Here is a 16,609-nt window from a genome sequence, read left to right on the forward strand (position 1 = left end):
AGAAATGAGCATAAAGTCTTAAATTCAAATTGATAAGTTTACCTGATCTGAAATTTGCCACACTTTGACAGTTCCATCACAACTAGCTGATGCCTGCAGGAATAAAACAATAAATTTCTCTATAGTTATGGCCATAATACCGTATGGAAACTGGTTCAACTGATAAACTAAATAGCCTTTTCATCAACTGTGTGAAATTTTCTGCTAATTCTCTTACAATTTTAAACATATTGAAGAAAAAAAAAAAAGAACAACAAAGGGAAAAATGATTACCAGAAAGATGTCCTTAGGATCAAAGGAAAGACTTAAAACAGGAGCATCATGTCCTCGAAATGTTTTCTGTTGGCTGCAATCCATCACATCCACAACTTTGACTAGAAAATCACTATGAACAGTAAGAGTAATGTATAACGGACATTAATAAATACCCATACAAAAGCCTCTCCTAAAATCTATGACCCAAATATTTCAAAATCACAAGAGTATATGTCAAAATTTCTTTATAGCAACATGCAAAATTTGGCATCCAAATTTAAGGACCTACTTTTTAATCTTGCCCCATGAAGATACTAAAAACAGAACTCAGGATTTCCCTTTAAAATACTAACACTTTGGGACGCTTGGGTGGCTCAGTTGGTTGAGCACCTGCCTTCAGCTCAAGTCTTGATACCCTGGTCCTGGGATCGAGTCCCACATCGGGCTCCTTGCTCAGTGGAGAGCCTGCTTCTCCCTCTGCCTGCCTCTGCCTCTGCTTGTGCTCTCTCTCTCTCTCTGACAAGTAAATAAGATCTTTTAAAATAAATAAATAAACTACAAATACAAATACTTCCTAACTGGCTTCCTTAGTTACATCTTAAGCTTCTATTATTTATTAATTAATTAAAGTCCCAACCATTTTTTTTAAGTCACAACCACTTTTAAAAGTACTATGTTAGGGACGCCTGGGTGGCTCAGTCGTTAAGCATCTGCCTTCAGCTCAGGTCATGATCCCTGGGTCCTGGAATCAAGCCCCATGTCAGGCTCCCTGCTTGGCAGGAAAGCCTGCTTCTCCCTCTCCCACTCCCCCTGCTTGTGTTCCCTCTCTCGCTGTGTCTCTCTCTGTCAAATAAATAAAATCTTAAAAAAAAAAAAAAAGTACTATGTCAGGGACACCTGGGTAGCTCAGTTGGTTAAGAGGCCAGCTCTTGATATCGGCTCAGGTCATGATCTCAGGGTCCTGGGATCCAGCCTTGTGTTGGCTCCACACTCAGCAGGTCTGCTTGAGATTTTCTCCCTCCCCCTGCTCATGCACAATCTAAAATAAATAAATCCTTAAAAATAAAAAAAGTACTATGCCTTTTACTTCACCTCACCAATTCATTAGTTCCTTTTTTTCCTATGACAAATAAGCATCAAGAGAAACAACAAAAATCCTGACAGTCCAGGTTCTACCTGAAATGATTTTTAAAATTTCATATCAAACTATCATGTTTCCCTAATCTTTTTCAGCATTTACTGAACATGCTGTCTGCAAAGCAAGATATGTCAATTCACAAAGAAGCACAAGGTTGCCCTTAAAAACCTTCACTAAAGACTTGAATATAAAAAAAAATTAAGTGGGGCACCGGGGTGGCTCAGTTGGTAAACATCTGACTCCTGATTTCAGCTCAGGTAATGATCTTGGGGTTGTGAGATAGAGCCCCACATCAGGCTCTGCGCTGGGCATGGAGCCTACTTAAAGTTCTCTGTCTCCCTCTCCCTCTGAAGCCTCCCCACCCTGCAAAAAATTACGTCACACACACATACACACAGAAGGGAGAGAGTCCTGAAAATGTTACCCTGAAGCCAATGAATGAGGCCATTCTGTTCTAATATTACTTCCTTTTCTGGTACCAGAGGGCCTTACCTAGATCCAGCAGCAATTTTTGCACCATCCCCATTAAAGACCACATGGTTTGCATTTGTGGTGAAGCGAGTCAATATACCATCTGGAATTCCTTCAGGAAATGTGTGGACTTGAATAGTATTATTGGATACTGCAGTGACCAATTTCCCATTCTAAAAGAAACATTGGCAAAAAAATCCAAATCAATTGAGTCTTTCCACACTTAACAATCCTACAAAAAAAAACATAAAAACTTATAAATGTAGTTAATGTCAAGAGAAAAATCATTACTCAATGTACAAGTTTCCTGAAGTGTCTATTAGCAAGAAAAATTTACTTACTAACCTTTATGGAATTTAATTCTCCCTTCACCAGCCAAATTTTTAGCCTCTGGATTTTCATTTACTTCTGACAAGAAAATGATTTAAATAGTATTTTTATGCATCCCCAAGTGTCATGAAAGAGACTAAAGAGTTTTTCAGAGAAAAAACATAGCTAGTCTCAGTGAGGGAACAGCACATCAGAAGGCATGGCCACACCATAGAGTTGCCCTGTGTTTCCACAATAAAATCATTAGATGCCTTTTTGAAGTAGATAAAATCTAAATGCAGAATCCATGGCTTCTCTTTAAAAACACTGAATAGGAAGACAGCAAGTAGGAGGATCCTAAAAAGAATACACTTATAATGTTGAGCACTGTAAAACTGTTGAGAATTACCATATTGTACAACTGGAACTAATATAACACTGTACGTTAATTATACTGGACTTAAAAATATAAATAACTTTTTTAGAAAATAAAAAAACATTAAATAAAGTTTTAGGATCTGAAAAAGATCAGCAGACATCATTGCTCTGCATAGATTTTGGCTAAGAATCATAAAAGGTCAAGTATCTGCCCTAGAACCTTAATTTTATTACTTCTCTAGGAAGAACTATGTCCTGACAGACTAAATCATAGTCTACCAACCATACATGCTCTGATAATTCATATGGTCAATTTATTAGATTAAATGCTAACTGCCAAAGAAACAAATTACTCAAGTTTGTTAATGAATATCTTATAGCAATAGGTCTCAGTCGTATTTGCACATGTAAGACCCTCTGCTTATCTACAGCACCTGCTCCCACTCCAACAGAAAAAGAACTTAGTAATACAGTGACATGTTAGTATATAGAAAAATTGGGGAAGATACACACATCTGTTCAAGTAACAGTATAGATTCAGATTTGAACTATAATACATACTTATCTTCAATTACTGGAAAATTGGTGAAAAACACTGCCTATGCCTACATTGTAACTACTGTAAGTAATTAAACAATCCACAATACACTAAATCTATCATGTTGAAGCTAAACAATAACTTAAATATGAAAACAAGAAGAGAATTCAAGAAAAACTATAACCAACTCAAGACAACACTGATGATGCAGAGAAACTGCAGAAACACCAACTATTTGTGTGCATGTACAGGAATTTTGCAACCTGGCTGTGCTTTACTTGGCACACAGATGTCTCAGTAGAATCTGACTAAGCATCCTGTTAGATCTAGTAAAGAATTTTGATAATTCTTTAATAATTCTTTAACAATATCAAATTCTTTTGATAATTGATAATAGAGGACCACATTAACTGGTCCTCTATTCATGTGAAAATATTAAAGTATATATCTGTACTTACTCACCCAAGAGATCTGAATAAAGGACTTGCTTTGAAGTCAATTTCCAACAAATCTACTGGGAAACCACATCACTATCAGTACTTTATCAACTAGTAAAATTTAAAAAAAAGAAAACACGCAAAGGATCAGGGATCTGGTCAGATCACTCTTCTCCCTAGTGGACTGAGAAGAATGGATCCCAGCACAAGCTGACTTGAGCTCCAGCCCACTGTGTTTCTTACCGACTGTGTCATTTGACCTTCCTCAGAGCTCTGACTTTCCCAAGAATAAAATGGAGGTAATTCCACATACTTCCCCATATCTTTGTTAAAAGGCCTTGACAATGTAAAATACTAGGTAAGCATTAACTATTACTACCAGTTGATTCATCTCATTTTCACTATTTTGGAGAGTGATATTTTCTCCACTTTGTTGTCAAACAAAACATCTAACTGTACTTCCCTGTACCACTGACTCCAAAAACAGAAAGTACATTTATAAGCAATGATATTTTAAATGAAATCTGTTGTAAAATTGCCAGCTTCATATGGCTGTGTGGTAATGTCATTTCAATGAAGTACCATAAACTCTATTCCTAAAGCAAAAGAAAACATTTTAGCACAGACTATCAGACTTGTAGTTCATTGAATAGTGGCCCCCCAAAGACATGCCTAAGTCCTAAGCCCAGGTACCTGTGAATGTGGTCTTATTTAGAAATTGGGTCTTTGCACATGTAGTAAGGATCTAAATCTAGGGGCACCTGGGTGGCTCAGTCATTGAGCATCTGCCTTTTCATCATGATCCCAGGGTCCTGGGATCGAGCCCGATGTCGGGCTCCCTGCTCAGCGGAAAGCCTGCTTCTCCCTCTCCCACTCCCCCTGCTTGTGTTCCTTCTCTCGCTGTCTCTCTCTGTCAAATAAATAAATAAAATCTTAAAAAAAAAAGGATTTAAATCTAATGACTGGTGGCCTTGTAAGAAAATGGAGAGAAGATATGGACACAAAGACACAGAGAAGAGGGCAATGTGAAGAAAGAGGCAGAGATTGGAGTGATATATCTTCCAACAAAGGAACACCGAGGATAACTGGCAACTACCAGAAGCTAGAAGGGAGGCATGGAACAGACTATCCCTCAGGGCCTCCGAAGGAGCTAACCCTGCCCACACCTTGATTTCAGGCATTTTGCCTTCTGAACTGTGAGACAATAATTTTCTGTTGTTCTAACGCCACCAAGTTTGTGAAAATTTTTTACAGCTGAGATGGAGCCCTATGTGGAGCCTGCTTAAGATTCTCTCTCTCCTCCCTCTGCCCTTCTCCCCCCAAAAAACAAAAAAAACCAAAACTCCCCAGTTACACTTCCAATGACTATTGTGCAATACTGTAAAATAACAGAAACTACATATTGGTCTCTGCCTCCCATTCCTGGCATAGAGTTCCTAAAACCCTTGTAATTTCCTAAGTGACAAGACTACTAGGAGAAGCTTTTGCTCTAATACTTGGTCTCTGATCCCAGTTCCTGACACAAAACTCTTAAATCCCTTGAAATTTCCTGGGTGATAGAAAAGACATTTCTAAGGAGGCAATTCTTGGTGGGCTCCTGGATAGCTTCAGGATGAGGGCTGCTCATCAGAAAAATCAAACCATGATTAGAAGTTTGGAACTTTCAGCCTTATCCCGTCATCATCTGGGAAAGGGAGAAGGGCTGGAAATGGAGTTAATAATGGCATAATCAATTATGCCAATGTAATGAAGCCTCCATAAAAATCCCAATGGTATGGGGTTCAAGGAGCTTCCAGCTTAGTGAACACATCCCCGTAACAGGAGGGTGGCGGACCCCAACTCCATGGGGAATAAAAGAGCCTTTCAGATCTTATCCCATGTATCTCTTCATCTGGCTGTTCACCTGTATCCTTTATCTATATTTCACTATATAATGAACTGGTAGGAGTGTTTCCCTGAATTCTGTGAGCTGTTGTAGCAAAAGATTGACTCCAAGTAGGGGGTCGTGGGAACCTCTGATTTATAGCCAAGTAGGACAGATTCTGTGGGTAACCCAGGGACTACTTGCAACTGTTATCTAAAGTGGGGGGCAGTCTCGTGGGACTGAGATCCTGACCTATAAGTTCTATGCTCACTCCTGTCAGTGTCCAAATTTAACTGAACTGTAGGACACCCAGCCAGTATAGCAGAGAATTGCTTTGATGTAGGGGAAAAAACCCACACATCTGGTGTTGGAAGTGTTACGAGGAAGGCAGTAGTGTGAGAGTAAAGGAAAAAGACAGGAGAGTGTTTTTCCTTAACAAATACTTACTTCTCCAAATCCTCACTATTATGGAATTAGCAATATTTTTCATCCTTGCCAATCTGATAGAAAAAAAAGATCCAATTGTTTAATTTGTACTTCTTTGCTTATTAGTGAAGTTTAACTTGTATCTAATATATGTTGGTCATTTATATTTTTCCATCTGGGAATATATTTTCCATTATATATGACCATTTTGGTTTTTTTAATATTTGAGAGAGAGTGCGTTCGCGCATGCGAGAATGAGCAGGAGGGGGAGAGGAAGAGAGAAACTCAAGCAGACTCCACGCTGAGCACAGAGCCTGACACAGGGCTCAATCTCACAACCCTGAGACCACAACCAGAGCCGAAACCAAGAGTCAGAAGCTTAACTGACTGTGCCACCCAGGTGCCCCTATATATGACCATTTAAAAAAGAATATCTAAAGTATCTAAAGACCATCTCATTCATCTACCTTAATGAGCCTGAGTTTGAAAAAACATGAATTCTGTGAAAATACTTTTTCTACCCAAATACAATACACTCAAAATTCATCACAAATAAAAAGCTTAGTTGTTTTTACATACTTAGTTTGCAAAGGCCTTCTGAAAACATGTCTCCATTCTCCAAATAACCTAGATATCACTCGCATATTTACCTTACATAAAACATTAGAAACATGAAACATGTATATGTCTTGAAAAAGTTAAAATATTCCTCTTTTCTAGTGTAATTAGTTGTCTAAATTAGTGAACCAAAAACCTGAAAATGCCATGGAGTGGAAAAAAAGGGAACATTTAAATCTCAAAAGAAAAAGTATAATTTCTTGCAAATATTTTAACTGGTTTACCACTAATAAACCATTAATCACCTTTAATAAACCATCCAGATTTTAAACCCATTCAGATTCAGATTTTACTTGTAAAAATTTCAGGCAATTTATGGCGTTATTATACATATTTGAATATTATTATTTCATAAGAGAAACAAACAAAAAGTACATCTACATTCAAAACTTCAACAAAAATATTCTTCACCCATACATAAAAAAAATCACACAGCAGTATCGTTTCTCATCGGTTGCTATAAATGTTTTTAATACCTTCAAAGCACATGAATATGCCTTTTCTCCAACATTAATGGACTTAGGGTCATCATCATCCAAGTCTTCCCAAATCCTCACATCACCATCACTTCCACAAGTCACAATATAACTGTGAAGGAAACACACTCATTAAGATGTCGTCCAAGTTTCAGCAAAGAAAAAAAAAAAAGTCATCCAGTTTCAGGCCTATTAATTTTTTCTGGAATACTTTATCTTTTTTCCAATAAAATCAAAGTATTAGTCAATGTTTTCTCATTTTACATACATAAACCTCAATAACAAAGCCTGCTAATCTCCTATCCTATAAAATGAAAGGTAAATTTAATGTTCTCTCCAGTTTCTCTGTGGCATAAAATTCTTCATCTGTAACGTAAGAAAGATGAATGGGTAATTTCTGTTAACAATAGGGACAAAGTCTACCTTGCTGACCATTGTGCGTCTAGCACAAAGCAATCTCTGACATATAGAAGTCTTGATAAATGTTTGTTGAATGAATAAGTGGATGGATACAAGAGCTCAATTATCCAAAACTGATTATTCAAATGGCCATCTGTATCTCTCAAATCTTGTTTTAAACCCCCTGTCTTCCTGGTGCTTATATTCATTTGGTGTGTGTCCTATCTGTATGTGTCCTGACACATACAAAAGCAAACAAAATACAAAAATAACATAGCCAATGGCAAAGAGAAGCTACATAAAGAACTGTAGAGGTTCATAAGAAAGGTGATATCTACACTGGGAAGTCAAAGGGCAAGCAGGGCAAGTAGAACTGGATATGCTGAGATTGGTGAAAAGAGCAGTTCCAAACAGAGGAAACCACATGAACCAAAATACGAAGTTAGTAAAATATGAGGGAGTTCACTTAGAGCAAACGGTACAGGAAATTGAGAAAGAAAATGCAGATTGGGGGTCACCCTATTTACAATGATCTTAATCCAAGAGTAAGGAGCTTGGACTCCCTTCTATAGGAAAGAAACAGAAGGACCATTAGTCTTCTTGCCTAGGACATTTCTTTCATTTTTTTAAGGATTTTATTTATTTGAGAGCGAGAGAGAAAGCACAAGTGAGGGAGAGAGGCAGAGGGAAAAGCAGACTCCCTGCTGAGCAAGAAGCCAGATGCGGGCTTGATCCCAGGACCCTGGATCATGACCTAAACTGAAGGCAGACGCTTAACTGAATGAGCCACCCAGGTGCCCCAGACTAGGACATTCCTGATTTATACATCCAGCTGGTTTAGAATCTGTCCTCAATTTTTTTTTAAAGATTTATTTATTTGACAGAGAGGGACAGAGTGAGAGAGGGAACATAAGCAGGGGGAGAGGGAGAAGCAGGCTTCCCGAGGAGCAGGGAACCCAATGTGGGGCTCAATCCCAGGACCCTTGGATCATGACCTGACCCGAAGGCAGCCGTTTAACAACTGTGCCACCCAGGCGCCTCTGTCCTCAATTTTTTAATTTTAAGACATATTAGTATTGGGGGGCACCTGGCTGGCTCAGTCGGAAAAGCATATGACACTTAATCTCAAGTTGTGAGTTCGAGCCCCATGTTGGGTGTAGAGGTTACTAAAAAAATACATAAATATAAAAAAATAAATAAAATGTAGTATCTTTTAAAAAAATATATTAGTATTATTTGCATCAAAACTGGCTGGGTGAGTTTGACAGACCTCTTCTTTGCACTTCCAGCTTCCGCCAGTGAAACATGTACAATGAATAGAATTCTCACTTTATCACATAGGTAAATCTGAAAGACAAGTGATTACCCATCTCCCCATTCCAATCCTTTCTTGATGCAACATTATTAATACCTCCTTTCACAGACAACAGGTGCTAACAGACAAAAACCAAAGTGAAGTCAGTCAAGAGGCCCTACAGTGATTTCTTTCAGTCTTCAGTGGTGATGGGGTAAGTACTTCATATCGCTGTCCCTACTGAATATTGCTGTCCCTACTGACTATTTGGTGCAATCAGTCAGCCAGCGAGGTAGATGTAGAAAGTTGCAGCTGCCAGTTGGTGGTACTAATGGAAAATCAGAGTGAAATACAGTGTAATTAATGAGAAATATATGCAAGAAATAGTTAAGTTAAATAGTTAAGTTGAGCTTTTAGAGTAGTCTGAATATTCTTGACAGTGTTTTTGTCATTTACTATAGGAATAAAACTAAATGTTAATTTTATTGATTATGCATTTTAATAAAATACCTTTCAGTAGCAACTAAAAAAAAGCTATCAAGTACATGTTAAAAAAAATGAAATACTGTATTTCTGCTTCTCAAGAAGTTGATAATGGAAATGTAACATGAACAAAATGTTAGCTGATGTTTATCATGGGGACTGGAGTGATGACACCAACCACAGAAAGTCAGAAGACACAAAATTCCTAAAGAAACCTGAGCATCTACTTTGTAAGTTAGTGATTATCTTGTAACTCCCTGAAAACCATGCTTCTACAGCTGCAGAAAGTGAGTCTGCATCTTGTTGGGCATGACTTTTCATAATGCAGTACTGTCCAACAGAACTTTCTTAGAGAATGGAAATGGTCTACATCAGGCTCCTGAGCAATTAAAATGTGGTTTAAAATGTGACTCATGCAAGTGAGGAACTGAATTTTAAATTTAGTTAACTTTAATTAATTAAAATCTAAATAGCCACCTGTGGCTAGTGGCTATTGTACTGAACAGTGCAGCATTAAAACAGACGACAGTGGTTCTAAATTAATTCTGTTCATTTTTCATTTTGTTTCCTAATTCAAGTATGAAGTAAAGTTATAGCTGTTAATACGTTGTCTCCATTAGTAAAATAATTTTTCAAACAGTTAAGTGATACTGGTTTTCTCAATGTCATCAGAGGGTTTAAACAGAAAATCAGTCAAACTGATTCCAATAATGGTTTAGTCTTTTTCTCTTCAGCTCATGGAAACAAAGTAAAGCTTCTAGAAGTTTATTCTGCAGAAGCAAAACATCTATTATTGGGAATTCTATCTAACCTCATTTGAAAAGTTCAATGCTAAAGATAAAATTCTTAATTTTCACAGTAATACAACATTTTGGTTGAGCACAGCACTGTAGCAAAAACAATGTACTTACTGAATTTAGATATCTATGAAATACTTATGTACTTCAAATTCAAAGTACAATTCATAACCAAATGCACTGTGATAATGTACCAATCAAAACAGAAGCCATAGTTGTCAAATTTTGAGATCATTTTATTAATACCCAGGATAACAAAATTTTTGTAACAAACTGATATTAAATACATAAAAATACTTCAGCATTGCATGAGATGCTTTCTCTTCTGCCTATCATCAATCAGATTTTCTAAATATTTGAGTCTTTGAAGAGTGACTTTTTTTTAATTTAAATTCAATTAGCCAACATATAGTACATCATTAGTTTTAGATGTAGTGTTCAATGATTCATCGGTTGCATATAACACCCAGTGCTCATCACATCAAGTGCCTCCTTAATGCCCATCACCAAGTTACCCCATGAAGAGTGACTTTATAAAACCTAGGTGTCCTATAATGATGGTATTATTATTACTGGAAACAAGTTCCCTAAGTCTTAGTTGCATCTTGCTCAAAATCAGTTAACAATCTTTAATTTAAGCCTTCAACTTAAGGCTCTGAAGCTTTTAGTAAAATGCAGTTAATGAAAACAAAGCTTATGCACAGGAACATACTAAAATATATCCCTACAAAAGCAAGTAAGAATTGAACAGAGGCGCCTGGGTGGCTCAGTCGTTAAGCGTCTGCCTCCGGCTCAGGTTATGATCCTAGGGTCCTGGGATTGAACCCCGCATCGGGCTCCCTGCTTGGCGCGAAGCCTGCTTCTCCCTCTCCCACTTCCCCTGCTTGTGTTCCCTCTCTCCCCATGTCTGTGTCAAATAAATAAACAAAATCTTAAAAAGAAAAAAAAAAAGAATTGAACAAATTGTATGTTAAAAGCTGAAAAAGTGAATGATATAATTTTGAAATTTGCTAATTGTACTCTGGAATATCCTGACCTATGAGAAGAATCTTCTGAGGGAAGTCCTTTTTTAATTGTACAAATTTATGTTCTATGCCAGAATATTAAATTGAGTAGGCTTAAAATTTGTGAAACATTCAAAGAAACCACAGACAACTTCCTTGATGAATTTTGTCTTTAAAAATATTAAAGAACTAAAAAAATAAAATAAAATAAATTTTTAAAATATTGAAGAGCGTACTACTGAAAAAGGGTACTCTGAATACAGGTTAAAAAAAAAAACGGAACCTGTAAAAATACTGAAGGTGAAAGATTTACCTATTTAAAATAAATTTTTAAAACTTGAGACTTTTTCAGGGTGCCTGGGTGGCTCAGATGGTTGAAGGTCTGCCTTCGGCTTCGGACATGATCTCCAGGTCCTGGAATCGAGCCCCATGTCAGGCTCCCAGCTCAGCAGGGAGTCTGCTTCTTCCTCTCCTACTGCTTGTGCTCTTTCTGTCTCTCTCTCTCAAATGAATAAAATCTTTAAAAAAAAAATTAAAAATAAAAATAAATAAAAATCGAAATTCTTCCACTTAGTAGAATTTGCTCTGAGCTGACCAGGTATGTGAGAACCTAAAGAAAGTATTTTCTGATTGAAAAATATTATGGTCTAGGGACACCTGGGTGGCTCAGTCAATTAAGCATCTGCTTTGAGGGTCCCGGGATGGAGTCCCCATTGAGCTCCTTGCTTAACAGGGAGCCTGCTTCTCCCTCTGCCTGCTGCTCCCCCTGCTTGCCTGCTTGTGTGTGTGCTCTCCCTCTCTCTCTGACAAATAAATAAATAATCTTTAAAAAAAAAAAGAAAGAAAAATATTATGGTCTAAAAAAAAAATTAACTGAAGGTCTCACTTTAAGGTCTCACCATAAATGTAACTCTGAGGAAGACTGCAGTCAATTTTATAGTAAAAATAAAAAGACTATATTGAAAAAAATATATTTTTCAGAAAAATATCAGCAACACCATGTTAGAGACAAGCTAAAAAACTGATTAAAGTACATGAATATGTACCAAAAATATTCTACTTATGTAAATGTTTGGATTATATGTTTAATGTTTAGAAAATCAATGTAAAATTTTTTTAATGTTTTAATGTCACAAATGTTTTTACAAAAAAAATGTTTTGAAATTTTTTGAAAAGAAATGTTATAGATCTACCAAAACAGAATAATTTGTCAATCAATAAATAATTTTAAAAACTGTAATTTTAACTCTTGAAATCCTTCTCCTCATTCCCCAAGGTGCCCTGGTTTAGATGATAAGAAAACGACTGTAAGTTTCTGAGTGAGAAAACCACTGTAAAGACTAATTCTATCATGCCTTGATCCTCTTTGTGACATAACTACAAGAAGCCAATGATTACCAAGGCATTTCTTACCATCTGGATTCTCCATCCTCACAGAGCCATGTTCTTTCCCTCATACGACCTGACCCTTCCACTGGGCCTCATGAAATTCATGGTCAGGCACCAGAAAAATCTCTACATCCTCAGCTTTTTTCCCCAACATTTCTTCTGAGAACACTGCTTCCTCTTCAGCCCTCTTAAAAGGTGGCTGATTTCTCTTCTACATTCCTGTGGGGCCTACTGATGGGCCTTCCTTGCATTTTACAACCACTTCCATTCTATTGCTACAAACTACTCGTAAAAAAAAAAGCAGGGGGCAAAAAACTGCTATCAAAACCCTAAAGAGAAATCTCCCATGTCCCCTAAGGATTTTTAGCACAAGGCTCACTGTCATTCTCTAACACTATTCCTATCATAATTCTTAGTTATTTTCAGTATCCATGTAGACAAAACTATATACCAAACCTTGTCCTCCACTTCATCCCCAAACTGCCATGGTCATAGCATAGATTTTTTTCTTTATCAATATTGCAACTGCATCATAATTTCAATTTCAATTATCCTAATCACTTATCTTTTCACCTTATACCCTCAATATCCCAACTTCAACAATTTTTATTTCTATTAGGATCTACAATCTATTGAAACTACTTCCTCACTGTCTCTCCCTTCAAATTCTCACATCCCTCCTAATCTGGCTTAGATTCCAATCTGTCCTTAAAATCACTCCTTTGCCTCATCCTCAAACTCTCTGGCCCTCTTCCACTGTGTCATACTTACCTGGCAAAATCCCAACGCTGGTTAAATCCAACTCTATGCCTATTAATAAGTTTGCACTTGGGACGCCTGGGTGGCTCAGTTGGTTAAGCGTGTGCCCTTGGCCCAAGTCATGATCCTGGGGTCCTGGGATCAAGCCCCACTGTCAGGCTCTCTGCTCAGCGGGGAGCCTGCTCCTCCCTCTCCCTCTGCCCTTACCCTGCTTGTGCTCTCTGTCTGTCTCTCTCTCAAATACATAAATAAAATCTTTAAAAAAAAAAAATAAGTTTGCACTTGCAGAGCTAAACATGGCTAGAGAAAAACACCTAACTGGGTTGTATGGTCTCACTTTAAATTCATGATCACTAACCTAAAGTAGGCCTTTAGTGCTGCCCAATATTCCAACTAACATTTCCCTAGGCATTTCAGTTTTCCCTCTCTTCTAATCATCTACGTTCTCCCTATCCCACCTACATGCTCCTTCCCTCCACTTGTGAACTTGACCATGCTCCTATCTTTGGCCACTGTCTCCCCCTTGTGCACTATACTGTTGCCCCTCTCACCTACTGAAGGCCATCACTCCAGCAATTCTCCCTCTTTCTATTCTAACATCAACTTATCCCTCTCTGTTGGATCATCCCCACTCATACATATACTGTATCTCTCACCTTAAAACAAAGACCTTTCCTGACCTCAAATTCCTATCCAACTACCCCTACTCTTAGTGTGTCATCCTCACTAACTCCAATTCCTTCCTTTCCATTCTCTTGAATCCACTGCGACAAGGTTTTCATTACCATTCCATAAAAAAAGCTCAAGATCATCCAATGCCTCCACATCACTAAATCCAATGGTGGATTCTCAGTCCTCAATTTGACCCACCCACATTTGACATAGTTTATTATTTCCTTCTCCTTAAAATGCTTATATTTCATTTGCCTTCTAGACATCATTCTTGTCTCTTGATTTTCTACTTTTCTAGTCACCTTTTCTTAGTCTCCTTAGCTGGATCTTCCTAACTTGATCTCTAAATATTTTGGAGTGTCCCAGGGCTTAGCCCTTGAACCTTTTTTCTTTACATTTACTCCCTCCCTAGGTGATTTCATCTAAGTTCATAGCATTAAATATCTACTTATTGACAACTTCCACATTTAGATTTCCAGCCAGGACCTCAATCCAGTAGGCATCAGCAAAAGATATAGTTTTCTAGGGTGCCAGGGTGGCTCAGTCAGTTAAGCGTCTGCCTTTGGCTCAAGTCATGATCCCAGGGTCCTGGGATCGAGTCCCACATCAGGCTCCCTGCTCAGTGGGGAGTCTGCTTCTCCCTCTCCCTGTGCCTGTCACTCTGCCTGCTTGTGCTCTCTCTCTCTCACACTCTCTCAAATAAATTTTTTTTTAAAAAGATATAGATTTCTGTCTCTAGCTTACATTTCTTCTCTTAGCTTTCAACCCATTTATCCAACTGTCTACATCTCTAGTTGATCTCAAAGAAATATTCCAAATGTCCAAATGTAAACTCATAATCTCCACCCTCATTCTACCTCTGAAATAAGCTCCTCTCCAAGCATTTCAGGTATCTGTGAATGGCACCATCATTTCCCCAAATGTAACATCCAAAAATATAGATATCTCCCTCTCCTTCGTCTTTAATGTATGATCCATCCTACTGATTCTACCTTTTAAGTATTTCCTGAATGTATTCTTTTTTCCATACACATCTTCTCTAGTCCAAGCTTCTATCACACTCCGCCACACTAATACAGATACCCACAGTCTTTCTGCATCCACTTCTACTTCTCCAATTCATCCTCCATGTACTTCTCAAAAACAAGAATCTGATCCCATCTCTCTGCTTCAAATTTTTAATACATTCCTACTGCTTTTAGAATAAAAACAAGATTCCTTAATAAAGCCCAGAAGGTCCTGGATAGGATGCCCACTACCTTACCTTCACAGATTCATCTCTCATCAGCCTCTGTATCACACTCTACATTTTGGCATCACTAGCTTTCTTTCAGTCCTTTGAGCATGGTCCCTACCCCCACTGGAATTTTGCAGTGTTCCCTCTGTCTGGAATGTCACTACCACAACCTCACTGCCATCACCACCCCATCTCTTTCTACTCCCTAATGTCTACTCAATATTCAGATCTCATCTCAAGAAACAATGCCTTAGAGAAACCTTCCCTGCCTCCTCAAGCTATATCAACTTCCCTTCAAACATGCTTATCATTGCACCTATCACTTACTATTTCTAAACATACATTTACTTTTGTGATTAATTTGTGCTCAATGTCTGTCAATTTAAAAAGACTTTAAGGTCAATTAAGGAATAGATTGTGCTTTGTACATACTGTATCTCTAGCCTCCACCAGACTTGACAGGCAAATATTTTTTCAATGAGTGAATCAACACAGGAGTGACAGTGGAAGCCACACAACTGGATAGTACTGCAGAGGAATGGGACTTAAAAAGATAAAAGAGACCAGGGTTCCAGGAAAATATCACAATTTAGCAATCAAGAAGAGGAAATAAGTTGGAAAAAAAGCTGTCAAAAGGGGGGATGGGGTAATTGAGTGATGGACATTAAGGAGGGCACCTGATGTAATGAGCACTGGGTATTATATAAGACTGATGAATCACTGACCTCGACCTCTGAAGTTAATAATGCATTATATGTTGATTTAAAAAATAAATTTTTAAAAAGCCGTCAAAAGGTTAAAAACAACAATGAAAAAACGAAACAGCATCACAAAAGCCAAGGAAAGATACACCACCAAAAAAGATAGAACAGGCCACTGAATTTGACAGGTAGGCAGCTAGTGATCTGACAAAATAATGTGGGACGCAGAGAGGAAGTCAACAAAAGGAAGAGATGCGGGAAAGGTCACATCTTTCCAACTCCTCTGGAAATAAGATTTTACACTTGCTAACTTTTTCGAGATACTAAAACTACAACGTCGGTCCGAATCGAACAATAAATCTAAGGAAAATATATGTGCCATTTTAGATTTCGGCCTTATTTCTCTCTATCTGGGTGAGTCATTTTGGACCGACTACTTTTCTGACATATAACAACAAAAGTTCTAATACTTACACCCGAAACGTCCTTTTTTTCAAAGCACCTTACCTCCCCAAATCATCAAAGCAGACATCTGTATGTCCCTCTGTATGTCCAAATCTCATCGGCTTCTGTATGGCAGGCATTTTCTTCTACCTACCTAAAAATGTTTTATAAAAGCTAGTATTATTTTAAAGGTGAGGGAAGACGATGGCTGACGGAGAAGGGAAGTTAGTCTCCCGGCGGCCCCTTTCCCCCAGTGGCACAAACAAGATATAGTAGAGGGTCTGTCAGACAATACCCGGGAAAAGGACACGCTTCTCTTCGGTGCGCTTCCCGGACACCAACAGCGTGAAGGACTACTCACCAACCGGACCGACCTCCGCCACCGAGGAAACGCGCGTAGCAAGCGTCGGCGCAGGGCCGCTTCCCGCGCTCAGGCGTGCTCGCTACACTGCGCCTGCGCCCGCTCGCCCACGCCCAGCGCCGGGGCGGACCGAAGTCGCCGGGTGGTGGCGTCAGCTGC

At 38.3% G+C, this 16,609-nt stretch overlaps 1 protein-coding gene across 1 annotated transcript in view; it reads right to left on the reverse strand.

Annotated features, from left to right (window-relative positions):
- The window catches only part of WDHD1 (WD repeat and HMG-box DNA binding protein 1), a 57,677-nt gene extending 41,133 nt beyond the window's left edge, over positions 1–16,544 (reverse strand). The window contains exons 1-6 of the mRNA XM_025870008.2: positions 16,451–16,544; positions 16,153–16,243; positions 6,911–7,022; positions 1,886–2,037; positions 274–385; positions 43–93 (exon numbers count right to left, since the gene is read on the reverse strand). Coding sequence (XP_025725793.1) covers positions 43–93; positions 274–385; positions 1,886–2,037; positions 6,911–7,022; positions 16,153–16,229 — 504 coding nt within the window. The 5' untranslated portion in view covers positions 16,230–16,243; positions 16,451–16,544. The remainder of the gene's footprint in view (positions 1–42; positions 94–273; positions 386–1,885; positions 2,038–6,910; positions 7,023–16,152; positions 16,244–16,450) is intronic.
- Positions 16,545–16,609: the final 65 nt, after the last annotated feature.

This window comes from Callorhinus ursinus, unplaced genomic scaffold, assembly GCF_003265705.2.
Source record: "Callorhinus ursinus isolate GAN/ISIS: 27379988/994484 unplaced genomic scaffold, GSC_fseal_2.0 scaffold8, whole genome shotgun sequence".
Classification (NCBI taxonomy): domain Eukaryota; kingdom Metazoa; phylum Chordata; class Mammalia; order Carnivora; family Otariidae; genus Callorhinus; species Callorhinus ursinus.